This window comes from Cnephaeus nilssonii, assembly GCF_951640355.1.
Source record: "Cnephaeus nilssonii genome assembly, chromosome: 1".
Classification (NCBI taxonomy): Eukaryota; Metazoa; Chordata; class Mammalia; order Chiroptera; family Vespertilionidae; genus Cnephaeus; species Cnephaeus nilssonii.
In genome coordinates, this window is record NC_137072.1 from 87,730,724 (window position 1) to 87,758,349 (window position 27,626).

The 27,626-nt window shown below is 46.0% G+C and overlaps 1 protein-coding gene across 1 annotated transcript in view; it reads right to left on the reverse strand.

Annotated features, from left to right (window-relative positions):
• The window catches only part of DCUN1D4 (defective in cullin neddylation 1 domain containing 4), a gene marked incomplete at its 5' end in the record, with an annotated part of 67,894 nt that extends 54,886 nt beyond the window's left edge, over positions 1 to 13,008 (reverse strand). Inside the window, 2 exon segments of the mRNA XM_079769385.1 lie at positions 12,845 to 12,902; positions 12,904 to 13,008. Of these exon segments, the coding sequence (XP_079625511.1) occupies positions 12,845 to 12,902; positions 12,904 to 13,008 (163 nt within the window).
• Positions 13,009 to 27,626: the final 14,618 nt, after the last annotated feature.

Below are 27,626 nucleotides of genomic sequence, written 5' to 3' on the forward strand. Positions count from 1 at the left end.
TAGAGAGGGTACAGGCTGGGCTGAGGGACACCCGACTCCCATGTACAAATTTCATGCACGGGGCCTCTAGTCTCTTTATAAAATGGATAATAATGGTGCCATCCTCATAAGGGTTAAATGTGCTGCAATGTGCTTAGAACAGTGCCTGGCACTGGGTAAGAGCTACCCGAGTGCTGGCTGTGATGTCACATGGTGAACAGGAACGGTCTGCGCTCCCGGCCCAGTGCAGGGCCCAGGAAGAGCTGTTGAAGCTTTGAGCCCTCTCCTCCACAGTTCAAACCAAACCAAACTTACTAATTAAGACCAATCGAGTGACTGCACATCAGAATCACCCTGGGAGCTGGAAAAAAATGCCAGTGCCAGGGCCCCAATCCAGATCAATAAAATAAGTGTGTGTGTGTGTGTGTGTGTGTGGCGGGGGGGGGGGGGGGGGGACACGCACTGATCTTTTCTCAAGCAGCCCAAGTAATTCTAATGTGAAACCAGTGAGTTGAGTTCTGTTCCCACCCTTGACTCAATCCCCAAACTGCTGGCAGCCAATATATTCCTGGAACAACCTCAGCACAAAGCAGACAGGAATCCAACTCATTCACAAGTATGTGTGTGTGTGTGTGTGTGGGGGGGGGGGGGGGGGGGGAATTAAGGCTCAGGGAAAAGATTACAAAGCTGAAAAGCCAGGCAAAAATGAAAAGTAACGAAGTAGCAGTGATGAAGGTGTTAACATCACGTAAATGTCCTCAATAAATATTTGCTATTTACAAGGCACAAAGCCCAAAAGGTACTGGAAAGGGGAAAATCACTAAAGAGTGGGAAGCAGGTCATCTTAGGTGACTCAGCGTTTTCCCTGAACACAAGATCCAAAGTTAAAGCCATCCAAGCACACCGCTGCTGGCTTTTTCCTAACTCGCTCACAGGACCCATAAAACAGGCTGGGAGGAGAAACCATCCGCACCCTAACTTCCACCTCACAGCCTGTGCCTGCAGCAGCCATCTCAAAGGAGTCGGCCACTTCAGGACACCCAGTCTGGCTGCACTCCAAATGTGACAAGGTACAAAAGGCCCTAGATTCATTCCCTTCACCCCACTCTCCCACTGAAGAACACAGAGCCACTCCATAGTTCAGAGTAAAAAAATCATCCTTTAACCTCACTAATGTTACAAGAGCCCAGATTTAGGTTAAAGAGTGCAGCTTTGGCATCAGAAAGCCCTGGGTTAGAGTCCCAGCTCTGGGGCATCCTAGTTGAGTGACCCTTCCCCCTACCCAACCTCACTGTGTCTCAGTGTGCTCATCTGTTCAGCTGAAATAACAGGACCCTCTTCACAAGGCTATTGTGAGGATTAAATTAGACCATGCATGCCAAGCATTTAGCACAGTACTGGTCCATTCCTATGCACAAATAAAGGTTCATTATTTTAATCCCTATTATTATTGGAACGTGACAGAGCCTAAAACAGACTGAATCTAGAAGGTCAAAACGTAAAGACAGTGGCTGGTGTGCGCAGTGGTTAGACCGTTGGTCCTCACACCAAAGAGTCTCAGGTTCAATTCCTGGTCAAGGATACCTGCCTGGATTATATATTTAATCCTGGTCAGGGCGTATGCGCGAGGCAACCAATCAATGTCTCTCTCACATTGATGTTTTCTCTCACCCCTCTCCCTCCCTTCCACTCTCTCTAAAAAAAAAAAAAAAAAAAAAAAAAAAAAAGTGCCCTAGCTGGTTTGGCTCAGTGAATAGAGTTTCAACCTGCAGACTGAAGGGTCCCGGGTTCGATTCCAGTCAAGGGCACATGCCAGGTTGCAGGCTTAATCCCCAGTAGGGGATGTGCAAGAGGCAGCCAATTGATGATTCTCTCTCATCATTGATGTTTCTCTCTCTCTCCCTCTCCCTCTCTGAAATAAAAAAACAAAACAAAAAAAACCTTAAACTTGCCGAAACCGGTTTGGCTCAGTGGATAGAGCGTCGGCCTGCGGACTGGAAGGTCCCAGGTTCGATCCCGGTCAAGGGCATGTACCTTGGTTGCAGGCACATCCCCAGTAGGGGGTGTGCAGGAGGCAGCTGGTCGATGTTTCTCTCTCATCGACGTTTCTAGCTCTCTATCCCTCTCCCTTCCTCCCTGTAAAAATCAATAAAATATATTTTTTAAAAAACACAAAACTTAAACTTAAAAAAAAGAAAAAAAGTAAAGGCAGGGCAGAAGAGATAAGGTGACAGGCCTTAAAAACACTGACTTCAATAGCCAGGACTTGAATGTACAACTATCCTTCTCAGCTTCCTGTTTAATGAAGAACAAATAATCTAATTTTGGGAATGGCATTTGTAGAAAGAGATCTTAAAGGGAAAAAAAAGATTTAAATTCACCCTCAACAGAAAAAGAAAAAATGTCAAAAATGTTACACAAAAACTACATTAGTAGCTCTACCAAAAGGTAAGTTTTACATTTTCCGGTTTTTCTGAAATGTTCAATATCTCTAAAATAAATGTAGGGCTAAAAGTGAGTTAAGAAAAAGTATGGAGCCCTAGTCAGTTTGGCTCAGTGGATAGAGTGTCGGCCTACGGATTGAAGGGTCCTGGGTTCGATTCCGGTCAAGGGCACATGCCCAGATTGTGGCTCGATCCCCAGTTTGGGGCGTACAGGAGGCAGCCAATCAATGATTCTCATCATTGATGTTTCAATCTCCCTCTCCCTTCCTCTCTGAAATCAATAAATATATATATATTTTTTTTAAAAGTATGGAAATATTTTTTCCACAATTAGAATCCACCTTTAAATGCCTACTGTCATGGCAAATAAGATGCCTGAAATGAGAAAATGAAGAGGGAGGAAAGAAGGAATTCATCCTAGACCCTGATCCTGTTGGGACCCATTCCAAGAAGAATAGAACCAAAAGCCAAATGTAGATAATATCAACTGGCTCTGTTGTCATCATTCACAGGCCTGTGAGAAAATATGAAATTCCAATATACCTGCAGATTTACCACAAAATTATACGAAAAGCACAAATAAAATGTTGAGTATACTTCACTGGAAGTGGTGGGGCATCTAGACCCTGGAGTCAGAAAGCCTGAGTAAGAATCTCAACCCACCATTTACAAGCTGTAAAGAGTTAACCTGAGAAGGTTAATTAACCTCTCTGCACCTCAGCTTCCTCATCTGTAAAATGGGGATAATAATAGTACACAACTTACTTCAGAGGGTTACTGCGAAGCAGTGGAGCCAGCCCATTCCCCTTTGTTCCTCCTCTCTCCCTACACCCACCTGACCTCTCTCTTCCCTTCTTCTCTCACTTCCTGGTGCCTCTTTTCAACCCTCTCCCATGTAGCTCCAGCCCACCCTTCCATCTCCTCTCCCCTTCACTCAGTCTCCCAAACTCTCATTCCGCAGCCACAATCCTAGGTACTCTCACCCATGTTGCTCCCTCTACTTGGAGAGCAACCCTCCCACCTCACCCCCCAGCTGCACACAGATCCTTTTCTTCATATAATAAAACTTCAAAAACTATACCCACATGACAGCTGCTAACCCTTCTCTGAAGTCTAATTTTAATGACGCCGTATTTATTCCCAGTACACCCTGGCACTCATCTAACCCAGCAGCCATCGCTCCATACTTCCACGGTCCATTACTTCTCTGCCTCTACCACTTAACCTCCTAGAAGGAAGCTCCTTAAACACAGGGACCACCCAACTCAGTCATGTTTGTTACAGCAGTGCCTGGCAACAAGAAAAACCTCAAATGTTTGGTGAACGGCTGAGTGAGGAAATGCCTCACTTGATGGTTCTTACATCTCTTTTCCTCTCCAGGCTCTCCTTTGAAAGCCTAAAAGGAGGCTGTCATTACCCAGGGATCATTAGCAACAAAAACAGAAAAGTGCCAAGCACTTCTCTAAACACTTTTGAGTTTTATCTCCTTTAAGCCTTCAGATCACTTTTGATCTTTCCTCCTCCTTTCTCCTCAGTCCAACCCCAACTCCACTCTAAGCACACCAGCTTCTTTGCTGTTCCTCAGTTCAGGCCTGCTCCCCTCAGAGCCTCAGCATGTGTGTTCCCTCTGCCTGGAATGCCCCTCACCTCCATCAGGTCTTATCTTAAAACCTTCACAGTGAGGCCTTCCCTGACCATGCTATTAAAATTACAACACCAGTACAGATATTTATCAAAATTTATCAAACTGTATTTTTAATATACATCCAACTTTATAACATGTAAATTATACTCAATAAAGTTTATTAAAAAGCTACTAGAAATATCAGATAGGAATTCTGGCTAAACAAATATTCCTCCAAAAAGCACCACAAATGTTATTTCCACAGCTAATATTCTGAAGTCAGATCTGAAAAGATGCTCAAGAAGTTATGCAACACAACACCTCTTTTTTTTTGGGAGGGGGGGGGGAGGTGGATGAGACAAAGACGTGATTAGGGAAAGACAGCAACAAAGAATTCCATATGATGACATCCAGTGGGGCGACTGATGTGTGGCTCTGAGTCCTGCCTGATCACCGCCAGCAAAGGCATCCCCACAAGTGACATCGCTTGTGTGCTCCTTCAGTCCTAAGTCACCTGGAGCCAGGACTCAGACTCTGAACCAACCAGGCAGATCACTGCTCTCCACAAGGGTCTCTACTGGGAATTGACCAATGATAGGTCTGGATGTTGAATTTGTCAGAAGTCTCAAGTGTGAGCATCAGAAATCAATTAGCTAATTTAAACTGAAAAGTGATTTGTTTTTCAAAGGCTATTGGACAGTTCACAGATTTTCTAGGAAATCCAGACAACCAACTACATCAGCTACACAACCAAAACAATGCCTAAGGGCACACAGCAAGATGCACCATCTACCCAGCCAGGGCCAGCCTGGCTCCTGGGACCACAGTCTCCAAAGACTCTAGAAATAGAAATAGCAATAGCACAGCTGCCACCACTGTCCATCATCCTCTCCAAATGGCCTGTAGGTACTCCCTGTTTCTTCCCATCACAAGCCTCCAGCTTCAGATTCACACTCTGGGGTGGGTGTGTCTGTACAGCTCCGCTGGAAAAGGTAAGAATTCCCCAATCACAGGAAGAGCCAGGTCCAGGGCCCACCACAGACACACCATCTCTTCGAATACTGCTGATATAGATCAGCAAGTAATGAACAGTTATCCAAAAAAAAATATTCACAAGGAAAAAAATACTCAAAGACACAACTAAAAAGAATCATACCCAGAAATAATGCTATTTGGGAAGGGTGGGGGTTTTTTCATACTATTTAGTGTTTTACTCAGTAATTAGTTTCAAAAACTATAAGCTTACCTTCTAGTTTGAATATAACTCATTAACAATGTTTTCTAATTAAAAGAAAAAATTCAAATCTGAAGTAGCAGATAGTTTGTCTGTTTAAATACTGAAACAATATGAAAAGCATCCTTAGAGCTGAAATAGTCATGCAATAATTGCTAAAATACATGATTCTATTTAAAATGTAGAATTTCAACACCTTCTACTAGAGGGAAGGGGGTGGGACTGGGTAGAGGTGGGGGTAGGGGAAGAATGGGGACATCTGTAATAGTCTAAGGGGCTTAATCACAAGGAACAACAACAGCCTGTAATTATTGGAATCGAGAGTCTAAGTCAGTGATCGGCCACTGGTCTAAACAATAAGCCCTGGCCGGTTTCTCAATGGTTAGAGCATTGGGCCTCAGACCAAAGGGTCAAGGGTTCAATTCCGGTCAAGGGCACGTACCTGGATTGCAGGCTTGATCCTGGCCCCAGTTGGGGCACTTGCTGGGAGGCAACCCATCGATGTGTCTCTTTTACATTGACGTTTATGTTTCTCTCTCTTCCTCCTCCCTCCCATCCTATCTCTCTAAAAAACAAATCAATAGAAACAATGTCCTCAGGTGAGGATTAAAAATAAAGTAAACATAAAATAAACAAACAAACAAACAAATAAATAAATAAAATGTAGTGTTTTGATACCTTCTTCTACTTAAAACATAAGCCACAAATTATAATCTCTTTTATAGCCACACATATTTTTAAATGTTCTGCTTAAAAGACTAATTCTCAAGAGGTACTTCTAACCTGAATCTCAGAATAAGAAAAAAGAACAAGCTATGAAAAGCTATTAACACTAATTCAAGCTGATAAACTATAAAAAGATATCAGCATTAATGTCAGATTCTCAGAAAATTCATTTCCAACTAAGAAAGTTTACTTTCTAAATGAAGAAAGCCTTTCACTGACTAAATGTATTGTAAATATTCAGAAATAAAACCTTAAGACCAGAAATAAAACCTTAAAACAAAAAGAGGGAAAATGCAGAAACACTCTAGGCCAGTGGTCGGCAAACTCATTAGTCAACAGAGCCAAATATCAACAGTACAACGATTGAAATTTCTTTTGAGAGCCAAATTTTTTAAACTTAAACTTCTTCTAATGCCACTTCTTCAAAATAGACTCGCCCAGGCCGTGGTATTTTGTGGAAGAGCCACACTCAAGGGGCCAAAGAGCCGCATGTGGCTCGCGAGCCGCAGTTTGCTGACCATGGCTCTAGGCCCCTGATATCAGCCCTGTCAAGCCCTGCCTTAGCCTTCTCCACACCGGACCCGTTTGATGCCAGATCTGAAATGCACACATGTACTTTCCCATGCAGACTCCTGGTTCCTCAGTACATTCGCATTTTATTCTCTCTTTGAGAATTTCTCCATGCCATTGACATTCCTCAAAACTGATATATGCATGCATTTTAAAAGAAATATCACTTAAATTGGTTTGCATGTGGCTGACTTTGTCAAAAAAAGGCACAGATAAATGAAAGTTAACATTCCCTGAAGAAAAATCTGAAGATAATGAAAGACAACTAGAAGCAGACTGGATAGCAGAAGGAAGAATTTAAATTTTCCAGATAATTCACAAACTATTCAAGAGTTAACCAGTTAAATTCATTCAATACATATATAATGACCTAAGGAAGATATCACGCTGGACAATAAAGTTGATACTAAGACATAGTCCCAGATTTCAAGGGGGTAATAATATAATTGGGGAGGGGAACAAAAAGTAAACAAGCAGCTATTGTTATATAAGATAAAGTTGAGAAGAGAAGTCAACAGTACTTTGGAGATTCAGTGGAGGGAGAGAGTCTTACTAGATAAGGGAACAAGGAATACAATAAAGTTCCATAAAAAGTAGCACTAAGGACAGTAGGCAGCAGAAATCAGGGGGAGAAATAGTTTAAACTACAGAAACTGGTTCAAACCCAGGTTCTGATGAGTCTGTATTTCAGTAAGCAACTGGAAGCCCTCAAGGTTTCTAGGTAGGGGAATCGAAAGGACAAAGATGATTCAACTGCTGATAGAAAAGATAAATTTACAGGAGGCCGAGCCAGGCAAAAGGATTACTGGTTATCCTATATCCTATATAATAAAAGGCTAATATGCAAATCGACCGACCAGCGGAACAACTGATCAATATGACAGGCACTGACCACCAGGGGGCAGATGCCCAATGCAGGAGCTGCCCCCTGATGGTCAGTGCGCTCCCACAGGGGAGCGCCGTTCAGCCAGAAGCTGGGCTCACAGCTGGCGAGCACAGCAGCAGTGGCGGGAGCCTCTCCCGCCTCCACGGCACTAAGAATGTGGGGAGCAGGCCTAAGCTGGCAGTCAGACATCCCCCAAGGGCTCCCAGACTGTGAGAGGGCGCAGGACACCCCCCCCCAGTCCAGTGCACGAATTTCGTGCACCGGGCCTCTAATCCTATCTAATAATAGAGTAACATGTAAATTATCATCACTCCGCTACGCCCACGATTGGGCAGCGGGAGGCTGGGGGGCGGGACTCGGGGTGGCCTATCCGGCCATTGAGAGGCATGGATCCGCTGCCACTGAGGGGGTCTACCCTGCTGTTGAGAGGCACAGGGGGCGGGACTGCGCCTCTCAACAGCCAGATCCGCGGCCGCTGAGGGGGCCTGCCGCGAACACCCAGCTGCGCCTCTCAACGGCAGGGTAGCCAGGTGTCCGCGGCAGCCCCCCTCAGCGGCCGCGGACCATCAAAAGCGTGGGAGCTGGGTGCCTGTCTGCTCCAGCACCAGGCCTTTCAGAAGCCTCCGCCGAGCCGGAGGCTTCTGAAAGGCCTGGTGCACCAGCGGACAGGCACCCAGCTCCACCGGGAAAAGCGAAAGCGTGTAGGGGACCCTCCCCGTGCATGATTCAATCATGCACTGGGCCTCTAGTTATAAGAAAAGATGGATCAGATAGATCTAAGGTGATGACAACAGATAGATACCAGAGGGAACGGGCATGGGAAGATATGCAACCTCTTTTCCAGGACTGACCATGGAAAGAGAATAAGAAATGTCTAAGCTTCTAGCTTTTGTTATTAAATGAATTGTAGTTACATTACTCAAATGAATAAAATTGGCTTTGTTTTTCTCTTTGTTTTGCCTAAGAAGCTCAAAGCCAAATACATACATAAGTTATAATGAATATTATAATATATGGCCTATTTCTAATACATGGCAAGCATTTATGTGCAGCCTGTAAATCTATAGTTTATTTTCTTTCTCTCAACAGGATTTTAATCTATATTTCGTACATCTAATTATTTTAGAATGAGGCAGAAAATAAATTAACAGATAAAAAGACTGAGACCAAGCCACTGACAGTTAGACAAAGTAGCTGGTTCAGGGATATACCTTTAGGCTGCCAACCCAGGGCATTCTCCTCACCCTTCTTCCACCCTACCAAAGGCCATAGCCCATGACAGAAGCTGAAAAACACCAGATTTCACTTTCTCAACCTCCCTCACAAGTAGCAGTGGCATGAAATCCGTTCTAACTAATGAAATTGAAGAAGTCTCCAAGATGACCTTCTGGAAAAGACTCCTCTCTGTTAAGAGGAAGTTGTAAGTAGATAAATTCCTTCCCCACCTATCTTAACGTAGGCATGCCGTCGGGTGCTGCAGCAACCACTTTGCAAACATGAGGCAATAAGCCTGAGACTTTTGATAAGCCAAAATACTAAAAATAGAGGAAGAAAAGGATGCAAAGTTATATATAGATTCTTAAGTTATCATTAAGATGCTGCACCAGCCTTGGAACCTAGACAAGAAGGTAAGTCTTATTGCTAGACTTCTTGCTACTGGAAAATAAGCTCTATTATTCAAGCCATTTTTAATTGAGTTGTGTTACTTGCCAAAGGCATCCTAATTGAAAAAGAGGTCATCACAAGGTCAATTTCTGACAGGTTGATTTTTAACTGCTGAGTTAACAATATTATTATTATTGAGATGAGAATAACCCAAACATACTATGGTCAAGAAGAACGCAATAAGCTAATAAAAGCTTCTGGGAGCAGCTAAAGATAAAAACAGAAAATTATTAATAACATTTTTAAAATGTGATCACGTGTTAGTAAGGGCACTTCTTAGAGGCAGGAACAGAGGAAGAAAAGCATAACTGTACAGAAGTACTCGAAGGTGGAGAAAATTAGGGAAACTTTCTTTTTTGGCAATGTTATAGACAAGGTAACCCAAAAATCCTTCCCAATATAAAAGAGTCCAAAAAGTCTGGGTAAAGTGTAGGAAACATCTGCTTAAACACATAGCTAAGTTCACAAAAAAATAAAGGACCTCTCAAAGGGCCAAATATCAAGGAGCCTAAAAACCAGAGTAGAAAGTGTAAGCTGATAATGTACAGAAACCTAGAGTTTGAGGGCTAGGGTAGGGGGTGGGTTGTGTGTGTGTGTGTAAAGGATACCTGTGCCCTTTGGAATGTAATAGAAAAAGAAAAGAGGAAGGAAATGACTAACCTAATATTTTCTTTTAAAAACACCATCTTGAAGACAATTACAACTATTGTTTTCAACCTCTTATACTTTACCCTTTATGAGAGCAATTTCCAGGATTAATTTTACATTTTAAAAAACATGTTTATATTACATATTTACATATCACAAAGGATTTCCTGGATATTTCACCACAAACACAAAAATATAAGTTATTTCTCCCCCAAAAATGCACATTGACCAATTTTTCAGCCATTATGAAAAGATCCATCATTAAATCAAGTACTCAAGTCCCTTTATTTGTAAGTTACCTTTATTTGTAATATAAGTTACCTTTTATTTGTAACCATACTAAAAGGTTTCCAAATCTTAGGAGTTTTTGGTAAAATTTTTATCATTAGGGTCATTGTAATATTCTTCTAGTGACTATGTTACCAAAGGTTTCAAAAATATCACATAAGCCCTGGCCAGTGTGGCTCACTGGTTAGAGTGTAGAGCCATGGGCCATTTTTAGGGTCGTGGGATTGATTCCTGGTCAAGGACACATACTGGGTTCAGGTCTGGATGTGTGCGGGAGGCTACCAATCAATGTGTCTCTCTCACAGGTTTCTCTCTCTCCCCCTCCCTCCTTCCCTTCCACACTCTCTAAAAAGAAATCAACAGAAAAAATATCCTCGGGTGAGGATTAACCAAAAAGATACATCACATAAAAATGATCTGTCATCTCTGAGCTAATCTTATGGGCCTCTATATTACAGATTTTTTAAATCATTGCATATACTAGTAAAGGGTAAAGGGAACCTGCAAAGGATGTAATGTTTGGGGAGTCTACAGACTAATATGGTCTCATATTATAAAGGCAGGTAAAAGAAATTACAGGCCACAGCAAAAAACAAAACAAAAAAAAACATGAAAACCTCTAAAGGTCCTCCACTGAGTTTACCTTCCTCTAGTCTCATTTGCTTCAGCTTCTTTGAAAACAGAAGACATATTCCCTTTATTTATCTTCACATTTTCATGCTGGCTTTATGAATGGGACCACTCAATTCTATTAAGCCACCTCCATCACTCAATTCAAGTTCATCTTTTTTCAAAAAGTCTCTTCATCCGTGGACAATCCAAACCACCCAAGAAATACAAACACATAATATATATAACCATCACAAGGGTCACATTTGTCTCCACTGCATTCCCACATTTATAGAAGACTACACCTTTTAACCTAGTGTTTACACACAACCATCCTAAATGCTGCTTTATATTGCGTTGTATCTGGAATGTTTCTCCCACAACCTATGTGCGATGGTTCAAGACTAAGCATTTATTCTACAAATAAGGTCACCACATGCAGGGGGGAAATAACCAAGTGTTCGGGATCAAGAATCCAAGTGTGAAAGCAATGCACTTGCTTGGTTCTACCCCTCCCACTGACGACGGGAGAAGGTCTAGTCTAGTGAACCTTTTCTAGTCCCAGGGGACAGAAGAGCCTCCCGAGAGCCCTCTGGGGTCCGCTGGGAATAGAGCACGAGTTAGCAGAGAAGGGAGGCTCCGAGGGGCGCGCTGCATTCTGGGACTCGTTTCCACAGTTACCCACGTGCACCCAATCCAACCGCGACTAGGACTACAAATCCCAGAATTCCACAGGACCGCCTTTCCCCTTCACACCCGGCAACTGGAGCCAGACCCTAAAGGAAACCCCTAAAGCGCTGGGGAAGGTCTCGCCTCCCAGGCACTCCCCGGGGTCTCAGACCCTGAGCACCCTTGCAGGGAAGCGGGTCCCGGGGCACCAGCCTCCACACCTGACGACCAAATGTTAGAAAACTGCGTCACAGCCTGCCAAATCCAGGGACTGCCAGGGACCTCGACACCTCCCCTGCGCAAACCACCCTCCACCGGGCCTCCAGGGCCCGACCTCTCCGGCTCCCGCCGCGCCCCTACCCCACCTCCCAGTCCGGCAGCCGGAGCCCGTGCCAGCGCTGACCTCGCTACCCGCCGCTCCAGGGGAATCGCGGCCAGCGCCAACCTCGGGGCACCTCCCCCCGCCCCCTCCGCCTTACCCCGCCCCCTTCTCTCTCCACACCCCGAAGCTCACTCCAGAGACCCTGGATGGGGGAGGGGGAGGGAACACCTCCCCAAAACTCACCTAGCCCACCCACCCCCCAAGCCCTGCACCGACGGGATCTAGACTTGACAGTCCCACCCCCTGCCCCGGCCCCTCCCAACCCCCCATTGCCTCCCAACTAGCTCTTCTTTTACCCCTGCCCCCATCCTGGACCCCAAACCCTGCCCTCCTGCCTCTCCTCTTACTCACAATTACTCTGTCTTCCCAACACCTGCTCCATCCTATTACCCCAAGGTGCCACTCCCAGTTACCCCACCAGCCTTCCAATGCCCCTCCGCCCGCCGGACTCCCCAACTATCCCATCACAACCCAATCCCTCCCACCATCGCGCTCTCCCGTTACATCAACCCTCATCTCTTTGCCCGCCCTCCGGCCCCGCTTGGCCGCTGCCCCCATTCCCCCACCCCATTGTTCCCCCCCACCCCACCCCCGCCAGCCAGCCCGTCTTCCCATTGTCCCCGCCCCCGCGCTCCCCCGAGCACTCACCCGCCTTTCTCCCCGAACCGCCGGCACCGCTCAGCTCAGCCCCTAGGAAATCCTCACCCCTGCGCCCCGCTCGCTCGCTCCCTCACTCCCGCTCCCGTGCCACCCCCCAGCCCTGCCTGCTGGCGCCCGCCACCGCTTCCACCTCCATTCACCCCAGACACTCCGGTCCCGGCCCTTCATCTCACGTCCCGCCCCCCCCCCCTTCCCCCAACACTGAAATAGAGCCAGTCCCCACCCCCCTCACCTCCGCCCTCCCCTAGCAGGCCGGCCCCTTCCCCCCACGCCCGCCCCCGCCCCGCGCTGCCCAAGGCGGCACCGCCCGCCCCGGCCCCGGGAGGGGTAGGGGTGGCTCTCGGGCAGGGGCTCCCCGCGCGTTTCAGGACAGGAGGCGCCGGCACTGCGAGACCCGAGTGGAGCGTGTAGGCAGCCACCCGGCCCCGGCCCGCTCTCTCGCTCTCCCTCTGTTACTCACTGACAGCGGCAGCATCCGAGTGCATTTTCGGACAGCTCACACCCCGCTGGCCGCCCAGGATCCCGCGCTCGCCTCGCGGTATCCCCACCGGCTCGCCGCACCTCGGCTGGGAGCTGAGGACCCGCCGCCAGGCACTCCGGCCCCGCCCACCTCGTCTCCTCCATTGGATGAATCTCGGCTGAGGAACCGCCCCTCCGCGCCTCTCATTTGACGAGAGGCGTGCAGAGCGCGCCGTTCTGGAGCGGTCCAAGAGGCCCCGCCCCCTGGAGTCCAATGCGATTGGTCCGGGCGCCTCGTCCCCCTAACGCCCCTGGCGGAGACCACGCTCTGGAGTATCAGGTTGGTCCCGGCTGCTGTCACTCAACCCCGGGGGTCCGAAAGCGCGTGTAGGGGCGAGGCTGGGGAATTGGTCCACCTTGACCCTGAAGCTCCGCCTCGTCGCGGGCGGGATTGGTGGAGCTGCAGACCAACCAAGAAAGATGGGTCGGCGCCTGAAACAAAGCACGCGAAGTGTTCCCAGAAAAACCTAGAAGGGGAGGCGCAGTCGGGGCAGTTGGGTGTCTCGCTGCACACAAGTAGGAGAGGCAGCCCGTCCTTCGTGCCTGGCGCTTCGCGTCCGGGTCTCCCCCGCCTGTCACGCACGCCTCGGAGCGGCTCTCTGCAGGAGCCCAGTCCGCGCCGAACTTGGACTTCTCTTGCCAGCCGTTTCCTGCAGCTGGACCCTGGATAAAGAATCGCCGCGTCTTCCTGTCCAGCAAACACTCTGGTGAGGCACACATCCCCGTTTCTCGTACCACAGTCTGTCTCGCCGTTTTCGAGTGCACGCCTTTTCCAGAGTTAACACGCTGCTTCCCCCTTCGCCACAAACGGGCTGCTCTGAAGGCTTCGGGTGTTGCGGGCCTCGTCCGTCAAACCTCTGTCCGCAAGCTTCAGGCCGCAGAGCCGTGGGGGAGACCCGGGGCCACGCTCGGAGCCGCCGACGCCGTCCGCACCTCGGCAGGTTCCCAGCCCAAGTCATTGGCGCCGGGCGGGGGCCCAGAGAACAAGTTGGCTGGGACTTGGCAGAGGAAGGCGTTCAATTTAGGTGACTTCTGACCGCTGAGTTTCCTAAGTCGAGAATTTGCACCATTTTCATGAGTTGCCACCAGTTTTTTCAGGACTTTCCAACCAACTCACCACACTCACGTTATTGTAGGGAGAACTATTGTTCCGAGGTATGAATGGAGGATCGCTCCCTCCTACCCCAATCCCTGCACGTTGCTCACCACCTCCCGGTATCCCGAGGCCCTGCCCCAGCGGGCACCGGAGCGTTCTACTGATCCCGCCCCAACAGAACAAAAGTCGTCTTGGTGCTGGATTTCTACAGCCAAGGTTTCAAATCAGGGCATAATGTTACACCAAACACCAGATATTTGAAGAACGGCATCCAAACAGTTCCCCTGTCCCACACCACTGGCTTTGTAATACCGTAACGTCTCCTTAATAAGTTACATCCTTATCTTCTATAATACTAAAAGCGTAATATGCTAATTAGACCGTACAGCCGAAGGACCTGGGGGGGGGGGGGGGGGGGGGGAGAAGCCCCTTGCATGAATTTCGTGCATTGGGCCTCTAGTAATTTATAAATATAATCTGTGGTATTTCTATCATTCAAACACTTATGCTTCTATGAACATCTAATCATAGACTTTCATAATTAAACCTGAACTTACCCACCTCAGGTTCCTTCTCAACACAGAAATATCATCCATATTGGTGACCTTTAACCTGACAGCGTCAGCTGGGCCCTACCGAGAGGGGTAGGTACCTCTGGACTCTGAGGTAGGCCATCCTGGACCCACAGATACATTGCAAAATGTCTGTCCTTACTCTCAGCAGAAAAGGTGCTCCTGCATTCTTTATCCCATTAATGTTTTCAACCTGTTCTACATCTAGGAAATAATAAATTACATACAGTTTATACAAGTTCATAATATTTTGTATATGTAATATTTGTATGGTCTTTTACTGCTCATCATCATACTTTAAGGGCATAGACATAGATGTTATTTTGGGAAAATTCAAATAAGCCCACAATTTGTCTTAGGTAGCCATTTGCTATATGGATTTATTTGCAGCAAATTTTGTAATAATGTATGTAAACAACAATTAAGCTACATGAGGAACCTGCCCGCTACATGGCCCCTAACATCCAGCACTCTTCTGGCACAGGGTATCCCTAAAAAAATATAGAATGTACAGCCTCTGTTTTTTTTTGTGTGTGTGTGTGTGTTTTTTGTTTTTGTTTTTCAGTTAAATCAGTATGATTATTTTCAAATAAAAAACAGTAATTTACACAGATCTTTGTAGTGGGTCAGCTACAGCCTGAAGATTGAGCAGCAAAGCTCATTATTGGTCTGCTAAACCTCTCTGACCCCACGTTTTTGAATAATAAAACAGGTATAAATGACTACATAATATTCTGTAAATATTATCCCATGGTTTTAATAACCCATAAGATTATAAACCTTTGAGGGCAGGAAACTTATTACATTTAGTTTTATGTCCCTAGTACCTCGTACAGTGCTTTCAAATAGTAGGTACTAGTTAACTGTTCCTTAAAGTGAACTGAATGTTGACTGTAATGTGAAATTTTAGATCTGGAAGGAACCTTAGAAATTATCAAATCCAAATTCCTCATTTTAAGAATATGAGACTTAAAGTCCAAAAGAGTTAAATGTTTAATCCAAGTCACTCAGCTAGTTAATAATAAAGCATTAATTAAGTTTAATTTTCCCCTGCACCACACTGTCCAATCAATAGCAAAGCTTCAAATTCCAGAGATGGGTAAATTGCTCTCCCTTCCCATTTGGAAGTTATTATATCAATCTAATACAAATTCTATACTTCAGAGCTAGAAAATTCAGTAAGAATTTTTTTCAATCCTCTCTAATAAAATGGTAACATGCAAATTAACCATCACTCCGCTACATAAGCCACGCCCACCAGCCAAGCCACGCCCACCAGCCAATCAGGGCAAATATGCAAATTAACCCCAATCCAAGATGGCTACAGCCACAGAGAGCAAGGTTTCCCAGGTAACAGAGCAAGCCAAGCTTTCCATAGTTGTTGCAGGCCTAAGCCTCCACTCAAGCTACAAAGTTTCAATTATAGAAGGTAAACAAATTCAAACAAATGGCGGCAGAATGGAGCTTGAAAGAACAGGCCAGGGTTGCCGGCGGCAACAGGGGAAGCAAAGCTTTCCACACACCCTGGCCGGGCTCACCCGCTTAAGGCTACAAAGTTTCAATTGTAGAAGGTGAATTGACTGCCACAGAAATGGCTGCCGCCCCAGGCTACAAAGTTTCAATTGTAGAAGGAAAATAAATTCCAGATACCAGGGCCTCCCCTTGGGTTGCCAGGGGGCGTGGCCGGCCTGCAAACCACCACAGGCCCCTCGCTCAGGCTGCCCCACACCCCAAGGGAACCCCCACCCTTATCTGTGACACCCTTCAGGGCAAACCAGCTGTCCCCCACCCGTGCACCAGGCCTCTATCCTATCTAATAAAAGAGTAATATACAGATTGATCATCACTGCAACACACAATATAGCTGCCCCCATGTGGTCAAAGATCCTGCCCCCATGTGGACACAAGATAGCCACCACAAGATGGCCAGCAGGAGAGGGCAGTTGGGAGGCACCCGGCCTGCAAGGGAGGGCAGTTGAGAGGGACTAGGCTTGCAAGGGAGGGCAGTTGGAGGTGATCAACCCTGCAGGAGAGGGCAGTTAGGGGTGACCAGGCTGGCAGAGGAGGGAAGTTGGGGGCAAACAGGCTGGCAGGGGAGCAGTTAAGCATCAACCAGGCTGGCAGCGGAGTGGTTAGGGGGTGATCAGGCTGGCAGGCAGAAGCGGTTAGGGGCAATCAGGAAGGCAGGCAGGCAAGCAGTTGGGAGCCAGCAGTCCTGGATTGTGAGAGGGATGTCCGACTGCCCGTTTAGGCCCGATCCCACCAGGATCGGGCCTAAACGGGCAGTCGGACATCCCTCCAGGAGTCCCAGATTGGAGAGGGTACAGGCTGGGCCGAGGGACAACCCCCCACCGTGCACGAATTTCGTGCACCGGGCTTCTAGTATATAATATATTTCCACTTTTTTCTCATTGGTAGCATTCCCAAATAACTTGATCCCCTGTGGGGATGTTTACCAAAATAAAGAGTTCCACTTCTGTGTGTTTATATTCAAATCCTTGGAGAAAAAATTGTCTTGGGACTGTGATGAGTAGAGATATTTAGGGATGCAGTCTCTCTGCCATTTTGCTTCACCTGCTTTAAGGTAATTTTAAACAAGTTACCTTGTGTCAACTGATACACAATTTAATTGGATTTTTCTATTTTATTTGTTGTACAATATTAATTTTAATCAGATATATATTTTAAATACCCTAAGCCTAAATTAAATGTTTATATGGAAAAGTCTAGTGAGATAACGAACAACAGAGGTCTAAATCAAATTCTAAAACTTTTCCACAAATTCCACAATAGCATGGTTTTCCTGCAGGTGTTAGGGTTGGGGATATAGAATGAGGAATGGCATAGTCCTCAAGACTAAAATAACATTGGGCCTGCTCAGACAAATAGGTAAATGTGCCCCTGGTAAGATTTGAAGAGAGTGAGAAAGAACGTAAGCCAAGGAGAAAGTAAAGACAGTTGACCCTTGAACAACGCAGGATCGAGGGGTGCTGACCCCACTCAGTCGAAAATTCTCATATAACTTTTGATTCCCCCAAAACTGAACTATTATTAGCCTTAGCAATAACATAAACAGACAACACATATTTTGTACGTTATATATATTACAAACTGTATTCCTACAATAAGGCTAGAGAAAAGAAAATTTTAAGAAAGTCATAAGGAAAACACATTTACAGTATTTATTGAAAAAAAAGTCCATGTATAAGTGGGCCCGTAAAGTTCAAATCTGTGTTGTTCGAGGATCAACTGTATATCCATAGAAGTCAGAATAGTTTTACTTCTCCAAACTCATAACCAACTGACAGTTTGCCAACCCAAATAATGATAGCGTTTTTTAGTGTTTCCAAGGTGATGGGCACTACCCTTATAGTGCTTTGACTGTAAATTATTCCACCATCCCAATGGGGTACTAATATTATCCCCAATTTATAAGTAAGTTAACAGGCTTAGAGAGCTTCAGTAAATTGCCACTCAGCTAATAGGTAACAGTATCCCTATAATGTTCCCATGCTGGGCTTCAGTTCCCTCAATTTTTATTAATATTTGCCCTGAGAGATTGATTTATAAGGTTATAATAATATGGATGTGAATCTGCTTTTATTGTTTTTGACCTTTATTGTTGAAAGTATTATATGATGCCCCTGCGAATCTGCTTTTAAACAATAGTGACATCTGACCTCTTTCTTGAGTTGAATATCTAACCACTCAGGCTGTCTTTGTAGACATGTATTAGGAAAAGTATCAGTCAGATTATTTCCAGGTTACTATATCTTTCTTGTCTATTTTATCCTTTTGATCTTGTTTCAACAGTAACTATCTACTTCATGGTATATTATGAATAAGACTAGAGACCTGGTGCATGAAAATTCATGCACTGGACGGGGGCGGGGGTGGGGGGCCCTCAGCCTGACCTGCCCCCTCTCACAGTCTGGGAGCCCTCAGGGGTGGGAGGCAACTCAGTGATCAGGGGAAGGCAATGCCCCCATCACACCTCTGCTGCTGCCACTGCTGGCAGCGCAAGCCTCGGCCGGCCCTGGTTACCAGAGCCTTAGGCGGCCCTGGGCGGCTGGGCAGCCGACATTATTTATCCAGAGTCTCTAATAGGGCTCTGCTGAATACTCTGAAAAATACTCAAATACTCTGAAAAAAATCAGAGAGAGGGGGCAGCCTCCTGGAATTCACCTTTTAACCACTGAGGCCCATGTCAATGGGAACCAGTTTCAGCTCTCAAGCTTTCAATTACAAATGGCTGTCACTATAACATATGTTGCTTTTCACATACATACATAGAACAGTTTTGCTAATAGCCACTTGCCAGATGCTACTAGGGTTATAAAAATGTTGGTTTAATTTTTCAATACCTACATACAATCAGATCTTAACTATCAGGTTAATGGGGAAAGCACCTAAGTAGGCATTTACCTCCGTGTTACCAGTGAGGACAGCCTCTCCTCAAAACTGGTAGTGACTGACAACCTGTAAAGATGGCACCATTTGCCTGCCATCTTGCTTTACCACACTTTCTCTTTTATCAGCTTCCTTTTCCCCTACCTATCTTACACCAGAGGTCAGACACTGACAAACACAGCAACCTCTTTATAATCACGGCAAGTTACTTCATAGAATTGTTACATTCCTATCCTGTGGGCACGTTCAAGAGACTTCCATTTTTTCATCCTCCTCCTTTGGGGCTATGGCATGTCCCCCAATATAAAAAAAAAAAATAACAGATGGAACTTTCCAGAACCAATTCACACTGGGCATTTTAGCCCTGGGATCCCTTTTGCCATTTTTTTCTGAAGCATACGAAAGCATCCTTCCCCAGGACATGCCACCAATGGGAAATTAGCCTGGTTTGGAATTGAAATGTGAGACTTCACACATAAAGGAAAATATGAGTAACCACTATCAGTGCTGTGTCGTTCAAACTCTTTGAAAATGAACTGAATAAGGATTTATTTATACTAGAAGTTCAAATGGATATAGGAAGTTCCTGTGGCTATAGAAAGATGGCATCCTAAACAAGTAAACAGATTGTAATAAATTGCAGGAGATTCTACATGAATAGAGACAAATATTGTGTTCCCAGAATGAATAATTTCTCTTCCTTGTACTTTGAAATAATGTTACCCTTCCCTGAGAGCCACAGTTACTGGTATAAAGATTTTTAATCTACTATCCCAGAGGCAAAGGCAAAATGTCTTTAAGTAATACCTTGCACCAGGCTGAATTAAGACTCAAAACCCTACCACTTAAACCCCTGAGCAGGCATTAAACTTGTCTGGAGCTTCAGTTCCTTCATCTATAAAAATGTGAGCTCTACCTTCAAGGACTAAATAAGGACTAAGTAAGATAAAATATGTAAAAGCATTTATAAAGGTAGGAGAGGGAAGCAGGAATGAATGCATGAGCACCAATTATGTGATGCACATATTTCTTTGTGAACCTAATGGTATCTTGTGCAGTGCAGTGGGCTAATTTTTATGCTTGGGACTATTTCAAATAAAAAGGAGTCTGTATTTTTAAATATCTAGAAAATCCTGTGTTTTGTTTTTTTTTTCTTTCTAAAGCAGCCATTTTAAGGATCTCTCAGTAAAACTACGAATTGTCCATTCCTCTGACATTTTATATGAGTGTTTCAATTTCATTTAGCAATGAATTTTTTGCTTCCCCTAGATATAGAGAAAATTTAATTTATTTTTAAAACTATTTCTAACTTCCAAGATAGCATTAATAAGCCTTTTTTTCTTTTTGCTAATCTTTTTCTACAGCCCAACTATAGAATACTTAAACTGACATTTATTTTTCTCCCCCAGGGCTTTCTTATTTTATAAGAATCACACCTGCCTACATATTTAACAGCGTATTCAAACAAAAATGTATTTATTCATTACCACATGTTCTTCCCTGCATTGGGTATTTTCACCTTATTCGCACTGAGCTAATCAAGTCCTAACGGTGTCGCATTAAATCGATCTCAGAAGGTATAATTTTCCAATTGAATCTAAACAATGCATGACCTTTATAGTGACTTTCAGGAACATAGCATCTCTCCAGTTACTCCATCTAGCAGGGAATGGACAAAAAGAATAACCATTTTACTTGGACAATGGCTTCTGTGTGTTGTCAGGCTTTTCATTCCTCCTCGCCTTTTCTAGCCTGCATCCATGAATACAATGTCTTTTAACATCCCTCTCAGGGCAGTACAGGAGGCCCCATCCATCTCCAGACATTGGTGCTGCACAGCAGCCGAGCATCTCATTATGGCAAAGTGAAGCATTCTGGGAGAGTGGATGGAGCTGCAGACAGCAATTGGAAATGGGGGAGGGAAGGAGATGGGAGCTAGGGAAAATATATGCTCAGTTCCTTGGTGATGATACCATATTATGGAAGTAAGAACTTCCTGTTTTAGAGGAAGAGGATGTAAGATGTCAAAAACCTGTGACTAAGCAGATTCTACAACTAAACCTTTAACTGCCTCAGCTTCCCCATGCCTCCTGGGGTAGCTGACACTCACACTTGAACCCCTAATTGAAGCAACCCCAGGAGCCATGTGGATGGGAGAAAAACAATGAATCCAAGCATCTAAGAAAAAAAATCAGTGATTCCAAAATAAAAAAAGAAAAGAATTTGGACATGCACACACATACACAAATCACTAACAGAATTGAAAAATATTTTCTTCTAACTAAGCTAAATGCCAACTTAGTTACACTGCCTTAGCCAAAATAGATTTAAGCAAGTGCCCTTAAAATTTTGAGTTACAGGCCCCTTTATAAACCATTGAAAATGATGACTCTGTCAAAGGCCTGAAACCTGCCTATTCCCACCCCATAAATTAATAATTCCTAAATTAGATATTCATTTGCCTTCACAAGTAAATTTTTTTTATAATCCAGGCACTTTAGGGACTAGTCGGTGGCTATCGGTAATTTGGTTAGTGACAGATGAGTTCCACGCTGTTAGTTTTGCTCCCAAGTCAGGCTAACATCTGAGCCTGCAAATAATGGGAATTTTGTTAGGGCACTGAGGGGGTGGGGGCACAGTTTCAGGTTTGTGGGCAGTGAGTGGGAGCGGAGGAAGGGCTTGGCTCGGGGAGTAGCATTTTGAAGGCAGAATGGAAGTATTGGATATAGAGCAAGAGAGAAGTGCTCTCTGGAGAAGAGATGCCAAATTTAAACTTCATCTCTTTCCACATTTTGCTCACCTTTCCTTCCAAACTGGGTTACAGTCTAACTGCTTTTTCTGCAGTCACCCACACCCTGACTCTCGGTCCTACTCTGCCCACAGTCGCCCTTTGCCTTCTCTCTCATCTTATTGTTTCATCCCCTCATCCCCTGACCCCAAGCCCCATTGCACTCTAGTCTCCCCGCCTCCTCCCCAACCACCCTGCCCCCACCCCCAGAGACTGGTCAATTTGAAAGTCCAACCTTAAGTCCCTACAACTGCTTCCATTTTATCTTTCATGGCTTTGAAGTTCTCTCACTACAACCTTAGTCTATTCTAAGCCTCCATGCAAATTTTCTATAGCTTTGGGAAACATTTCAAATCCACAAACAATACATTGGGGGATATAAATATTGGCAAACACTTAAGTGCCATCACTTGGCACCAGATACTGCTCTAGTGCTCAAGTTAATTCATTGAACCCTCCCAACAATCCCAAGAGGTAGGAATTTTTGTTAAACTAATTTTACAGGTGAGGAGACTGAGGCACAAGTGGCTAAAGTAACCTGTCTGAAGTCAACAGCTAGTAAGTGGCAGAACTGGGAGCATTAAAGCCAAGGCGATGAGCTTCAGATCTGTCTTTTTTATCACTGTGCTATATTGCTGTGTTGTTTAGCATTTTACAGAGGGCTGCTTGCTCACCCATTCCCCCAATACACACACTCCAAGCCCATCACTGCGGAGACTGTAAGCACTGATTGTCCTAGCACCCGCGGACAGTCACACTGAGCACAGTTCTAAGGCCCAGGGCAAATGCCCAGCGTTCTCTCTGCCCACCATTATAGCAGCATGAAACACAGTTTCCCCAGTTCCAGAGAATATGGAGCTCTATTCTCTTCCTTGTTAAACAGATTCAAGGATCCAGCAACAGGAGTACATGTTGGGTTCTGTACGTAGGCCCCGAAGTAGCAGAGTGCGGTTACAGGCAATTGAGCTTTAAGGATGGCCACTGCAGGTGGTCTAAGCTGTACCGCTTGCCCCCTGCTCCCACTTCCCCTGGGTGAGCCTTCTCTCCCTCTTCCCGCTCCCCTTCCAGGTGCCCAGGCTACCCAAGTAGTGCCCGGTGGGTAGCCCTCCTGGACAGACCGCTTCCCTTTTCAGGATGAGGCCCATCCTTGGCACGTGAAGGCAAACCTCACTGTTCCCCAGTAGGAACAAGACTGAGGAATATTGAAACGAGCTTAACAAACATCCTTGAGGAAAGCCACAAAGGGGTCACGTGAAGAATTGGAAAGGGGTCCTAGCTGGTTTGGCTCAATGGATAGAGCATCGGCCTGCGGACTGAAGGGTCCCAGTTTCGATTCTGGCCAAGGGCACATGCCTGGGTTGCAGGCTCGATCCCCAGTGGGGGGTGTGCAGGAGGCATCCAATCAATGATTCTCTCTCGTCATTGATATTTCTATCCCTCTCTCCCTCTCCCTTCCTCTCTAAAATCAATAAAATATATTAAAAAAATAAATGAGTAATCGTTAACATTAGATAATAAAACATTAAAAAAAAAAAAGAATTGGAAAGGGGACAGGTACCGAGAGGTTATTATACTTAAGGATCATGGGAAGGGTTTAGGGCCAGCGTTGTAAGGGATGAGGGACCCTTCTTTCTTCCATGCCTCCCTGAGTCACTCTCCTACATTGGGGCAAATCTCTCTCCTCCTTACCTACCCCCGCCCCCCAGCACACATGCTTCATCCCCTCCATCCCCTTCATCCCCTCCAAAATGTACATAGACCCCAGGCTGATCCACTAAATGGATCCACACCCTCGAGATGCTTGTACCCAGGACCTATTTTGATTATCAAAAGTTACCTGTCCAATGTCTCATTCCCTCAGATCCTTGTGGATGACCAGCTTGCTGTTCTGGGATAAGCTAGTTCGGGGGGGAAATGTAGATGAGTTAGCAGGGCACCCCTTACAAAGATATTTGCGTTAAAAAAATCCTAACAAACAAATGGCTCCACACCAACACCTAGCGTACTTGCCCCAGCCAGCCCCTCCCCCTGAAAAGTCTCTCCCCTTCTTCCTCTCTCTCTGTCCAACAGCGCCTCAGCCTTTCCAACTCATCTTAAAGCTCACCTCCATGAAGACTCCCTAGACTGAGGCTGCCCACAGTCATGTCTTTTTCCACTAACCCCTGCAGCACTGGAACAGAATCTGGCAGGAAGAACAGAACCAGAACAAAGGGGAACAGAACTTTGGGCTGGGTGAGCTCAGAGGTGAGCTCGCACATCCCCCCACGGCAGGTCAATGGCAGTGCGGGGACATCTGGGGTTGCTTCTGCCCAGCCCTCCCCTCTTTCTCTAGGAAGGGCCCTCTCTTCTTTGGGGGAACCGCTCACCCCACCATTTATTAAACAGAGCTTTGCGCTGGGGTGCGAATCAGGGTGCCTCCCACTCCCAGTAAGCTTATGTTCCAGCTGGGCCAATTAGCATCCTTCCCTGGCATTTTCAAAATCGGAATTAAAATCCGTCTGAGGACTCATATAAGCTGCAAGCAACGGTGGCTCCCACCTCAGAGACAAAGCCAGTCCAAGGGAAATAAAGAAACAAGCACTCATTTGCTTGCTCATTCATTTATTCATGAAACATTATTTGTCAAGGGCCTTCCATGTGCCAGATACTGCTGGGCTCTAGGAATAACATGTTGAGCAAAAACAAAACCAGTTGCTGCCCTCGTGGGACTTAAAGGCTTGCAGAGAGGACATTCCTTAAACAATCATGCAAGCAAAGTAAAACTGCTACTTTGACAAATAGTAAGGAGAACAGTATATAATCTCCCGAGAGCACACAGCAGGGGGTCTGACTCAGCCACCTGTGCGGTTGTACAGTGTGTGCTCTGCACAAAGACGCACAGCCGAGAGGGCACGGGAGCGGGAATCCCACTCACCGTCCTCTCACCAAGCCACCGGGCCCGGGGGAAGGGCCCCTTTTTCTTCACACGCTGGCACTGCCTACCCAAAAGGGTCACCTTTTTCCTAACTGGCCCCAAAGTCTTGAACAGTTCAGCCAGGACTGTGTCATACAGTCAGGCAGAGGAGTGGGGGAGGGGAGCCCTCCCCGCCTCCCGCCGCCCGCCCCGGAGGAGGTGACTGGAGGCCCATGAATGAGTAGTAGGTATACTAAGAGGGAGGGAAAAGCTTTCCAGACCCAGGGAACAACCCGGGCAGTGGCCTTGTCTTGATGGCTATCTAGTCTTTGGTTCCAGTGACTCTGTGGCCTGGCTGCCCCCCCCCCTCCGCCCCCCCTTTCCAGGGGATTGGTTTCATGACAATACCTTTTCTCTTTGTAATTCATATTACGTTTCAGTCACTTGCAACCAGGAAAGTCCTAGCTCATAAACATAAAGCCAAGTTGGGTGCAGCTCTTCTTCTTCTTCTTCTTCTTCCTCTTCTTCTTCTTCCTCTTCTTCTTCTTCTTCTTCTTCTTCGTCGTCTTCTTCTTCTTCTTCTTCTTCTTCTTCTTCTTCTTCTTCTCCTTCTCCTTCTCCTTCTCCTTCTCCTTCTCCTTCTCCTTCTCCTCCTTCTCCTTCTTCTTTTTTTTTGTTAATCCTCACCCCCAGGATATTTTTCCTTTGTTTTTTTTTTTTTTAGAGAGAGTGGAAAGGAGAGGGAGAGATAGAGAGAAACATCGATGTAAGAGAGACACATTGATCAGTTGCCTCCTGCACCCACCCCGACCAGGGTCTGGGCACCTGCAACCAAGGTAGGTGCTCTTGACTGGAATTGAACCCGGGGCACTTCAGTACAAGGGCCAACGCTCTATCCACTGAGCCAAACCATCCAGGGCGGTGCAGCTCTTCTTGTCCCGTGTCCAGCGGGCCTCCCCCCTCTGCCAGGCCGCATCCTTCCCTGTTAGAAACCTTCAGAGCAAGAGTTCTGTCTTCGATGATCTAGCACATAACCCAAACTCAGTTCACCTTTCATGCATCAAGAGTTGATCAATTCTCTGCTGATCTTTTATCCACCACGACTAACAGAAGGGCTAAAAGGACTCTCCTGCACTTCTCCCCTCACCCACCCAGTGCATCCAGGTGTCCACTGGTCTTGCACAGATGCAGTCTCCAGCTTATCCTTACGTTAATAGATGGTTTGAGGTGTCCAGAATTAGGCTATGGAGAGCTAGTGGGGTTGATAGCATAAGGAGAGTCCGTGGCTTCTATTCTGTCTCTGCCATGCTGAGTGCCACTGGGCCCAGAAATGTGCCCATTTCACACGCTCTCCAGAGAGTTCTTACGAACACTAACTGGGAGTGCTTCACGACTTAGGGGAAAGCGCTGGCCAACACTTTTCGCCGGCTCCCATGGACTAACTCAGCTGGAATCAGAGGCTACTTGCTCTGTCAGGACAAGCAGACCTGGCTTTTCCGAGCTGCTCCTCCCGACAGCGTGGTATTGTGAACTGCTCCAGTCTACAGCACCACGGGCACGGCTGTTCTTTGCAGCTTGGAGTTTCAATGGAAAATTACATGCAACTCATGGAAAGGGAAAATATGTTGAATAAACTCATTCACTGCCCTCTCCATCTGTCATCATTGTCAAGGCTCCACAAAGGGTAATAGGCCAGGTTTCAGCCTGTAGACTATAAGAGATTGGGGGGGGGGGGGGGCTCTCATACATGCAGCATACTGATGTGTTTGAGGACCGATGGATCTGCCCAGCAGGTAAAACTTACTTCACCTGCTGATGCTGTGAGGTGGAAAGCTGTAAGGGGAAAAAGAACATCTAGTATTTTGGCTCAGGGCTCATGAGCTCATTTAACTCCCATCACAGTCCTGTAAGATAGTAACATCTCACTTTATTCTCATTTTCCAGAGTGATTAGCGACTTGCTTAAGCGCACCCAGAAAGAAGAAGAGGCTAAATGACTGCCCCACCCCAGAGTTAATTACCAAAATAGACAAAAAGGGAAGAAGAAATATGTGCTTCTTGAGTCAGCAAGTTTCCACCACGGCATCAGCTTTTGTTTGAGCATCTATCTCATCAGGAAAGACTTCTGAGGGCATTGCCCACATGTGTGAATTTATTTATAAACATACAATATTCATTAGAAACCAGTTTGCTCTTCAAATTTTACTGGGTATCAGAATCCCCCGGAGAGCTTGCCCAGGCACAGATTCTTGGGCCCACCCCCAGAGCATCAGAGATTCAGTAGGTTTGAGATGGGCCCCAAGAATGTGCATGTCTAACCGGTTCCCAGGTGATTCCGAAGCTGCCTGGGATGGAACTCTCTTTCATCACTTTCATTGCTGTGTAAACATAACCCCAAAACAAAAATTTAAAACAAGAACGTAATGTGGAGTAAAATAGTAATTCTAATTACTATTTTCCCTGCACCCCAGATAATGGTCTTGAGCAGCTGCAGGAGTCCAAGACCCCATTTTGGAAACCACTGCACTCAACCGAGCCACACCGGCTTTCTCTGCTGGAGAGGCAAGCTCGGTGGCAGGCACTTCACAAATCACAGCAATTCCCCACGCTTTCAACATTGCGAACAAAGGAGATGATAAAGGGACACATCTGATGGGCACCCCTCAGGGTCCCGCTAATCCTCCCCCACAGTGCTCAGGCCCTTTGCCTTTCATTTTCGGCTAACTCTATGGCTAACTCTATTCCTAACATCTTTCCTCTGCTTTAATTTCTTTCCCTTGGTGATAACAGCTCTCCTCACTCGTAGGTATTGCAATCTAGCACTCCTGTTGTTCCCTTTATGGAAATCCTAGCCACTGCAAGTACACGTGGTGCTTGATAGCCACAAAGCAAAAATGTTCCGAGTGAACGACGCTTTGATTGAACTTCAGTTCTGCTGTGACTTTGAAGTGCCGACGCGGGGTAA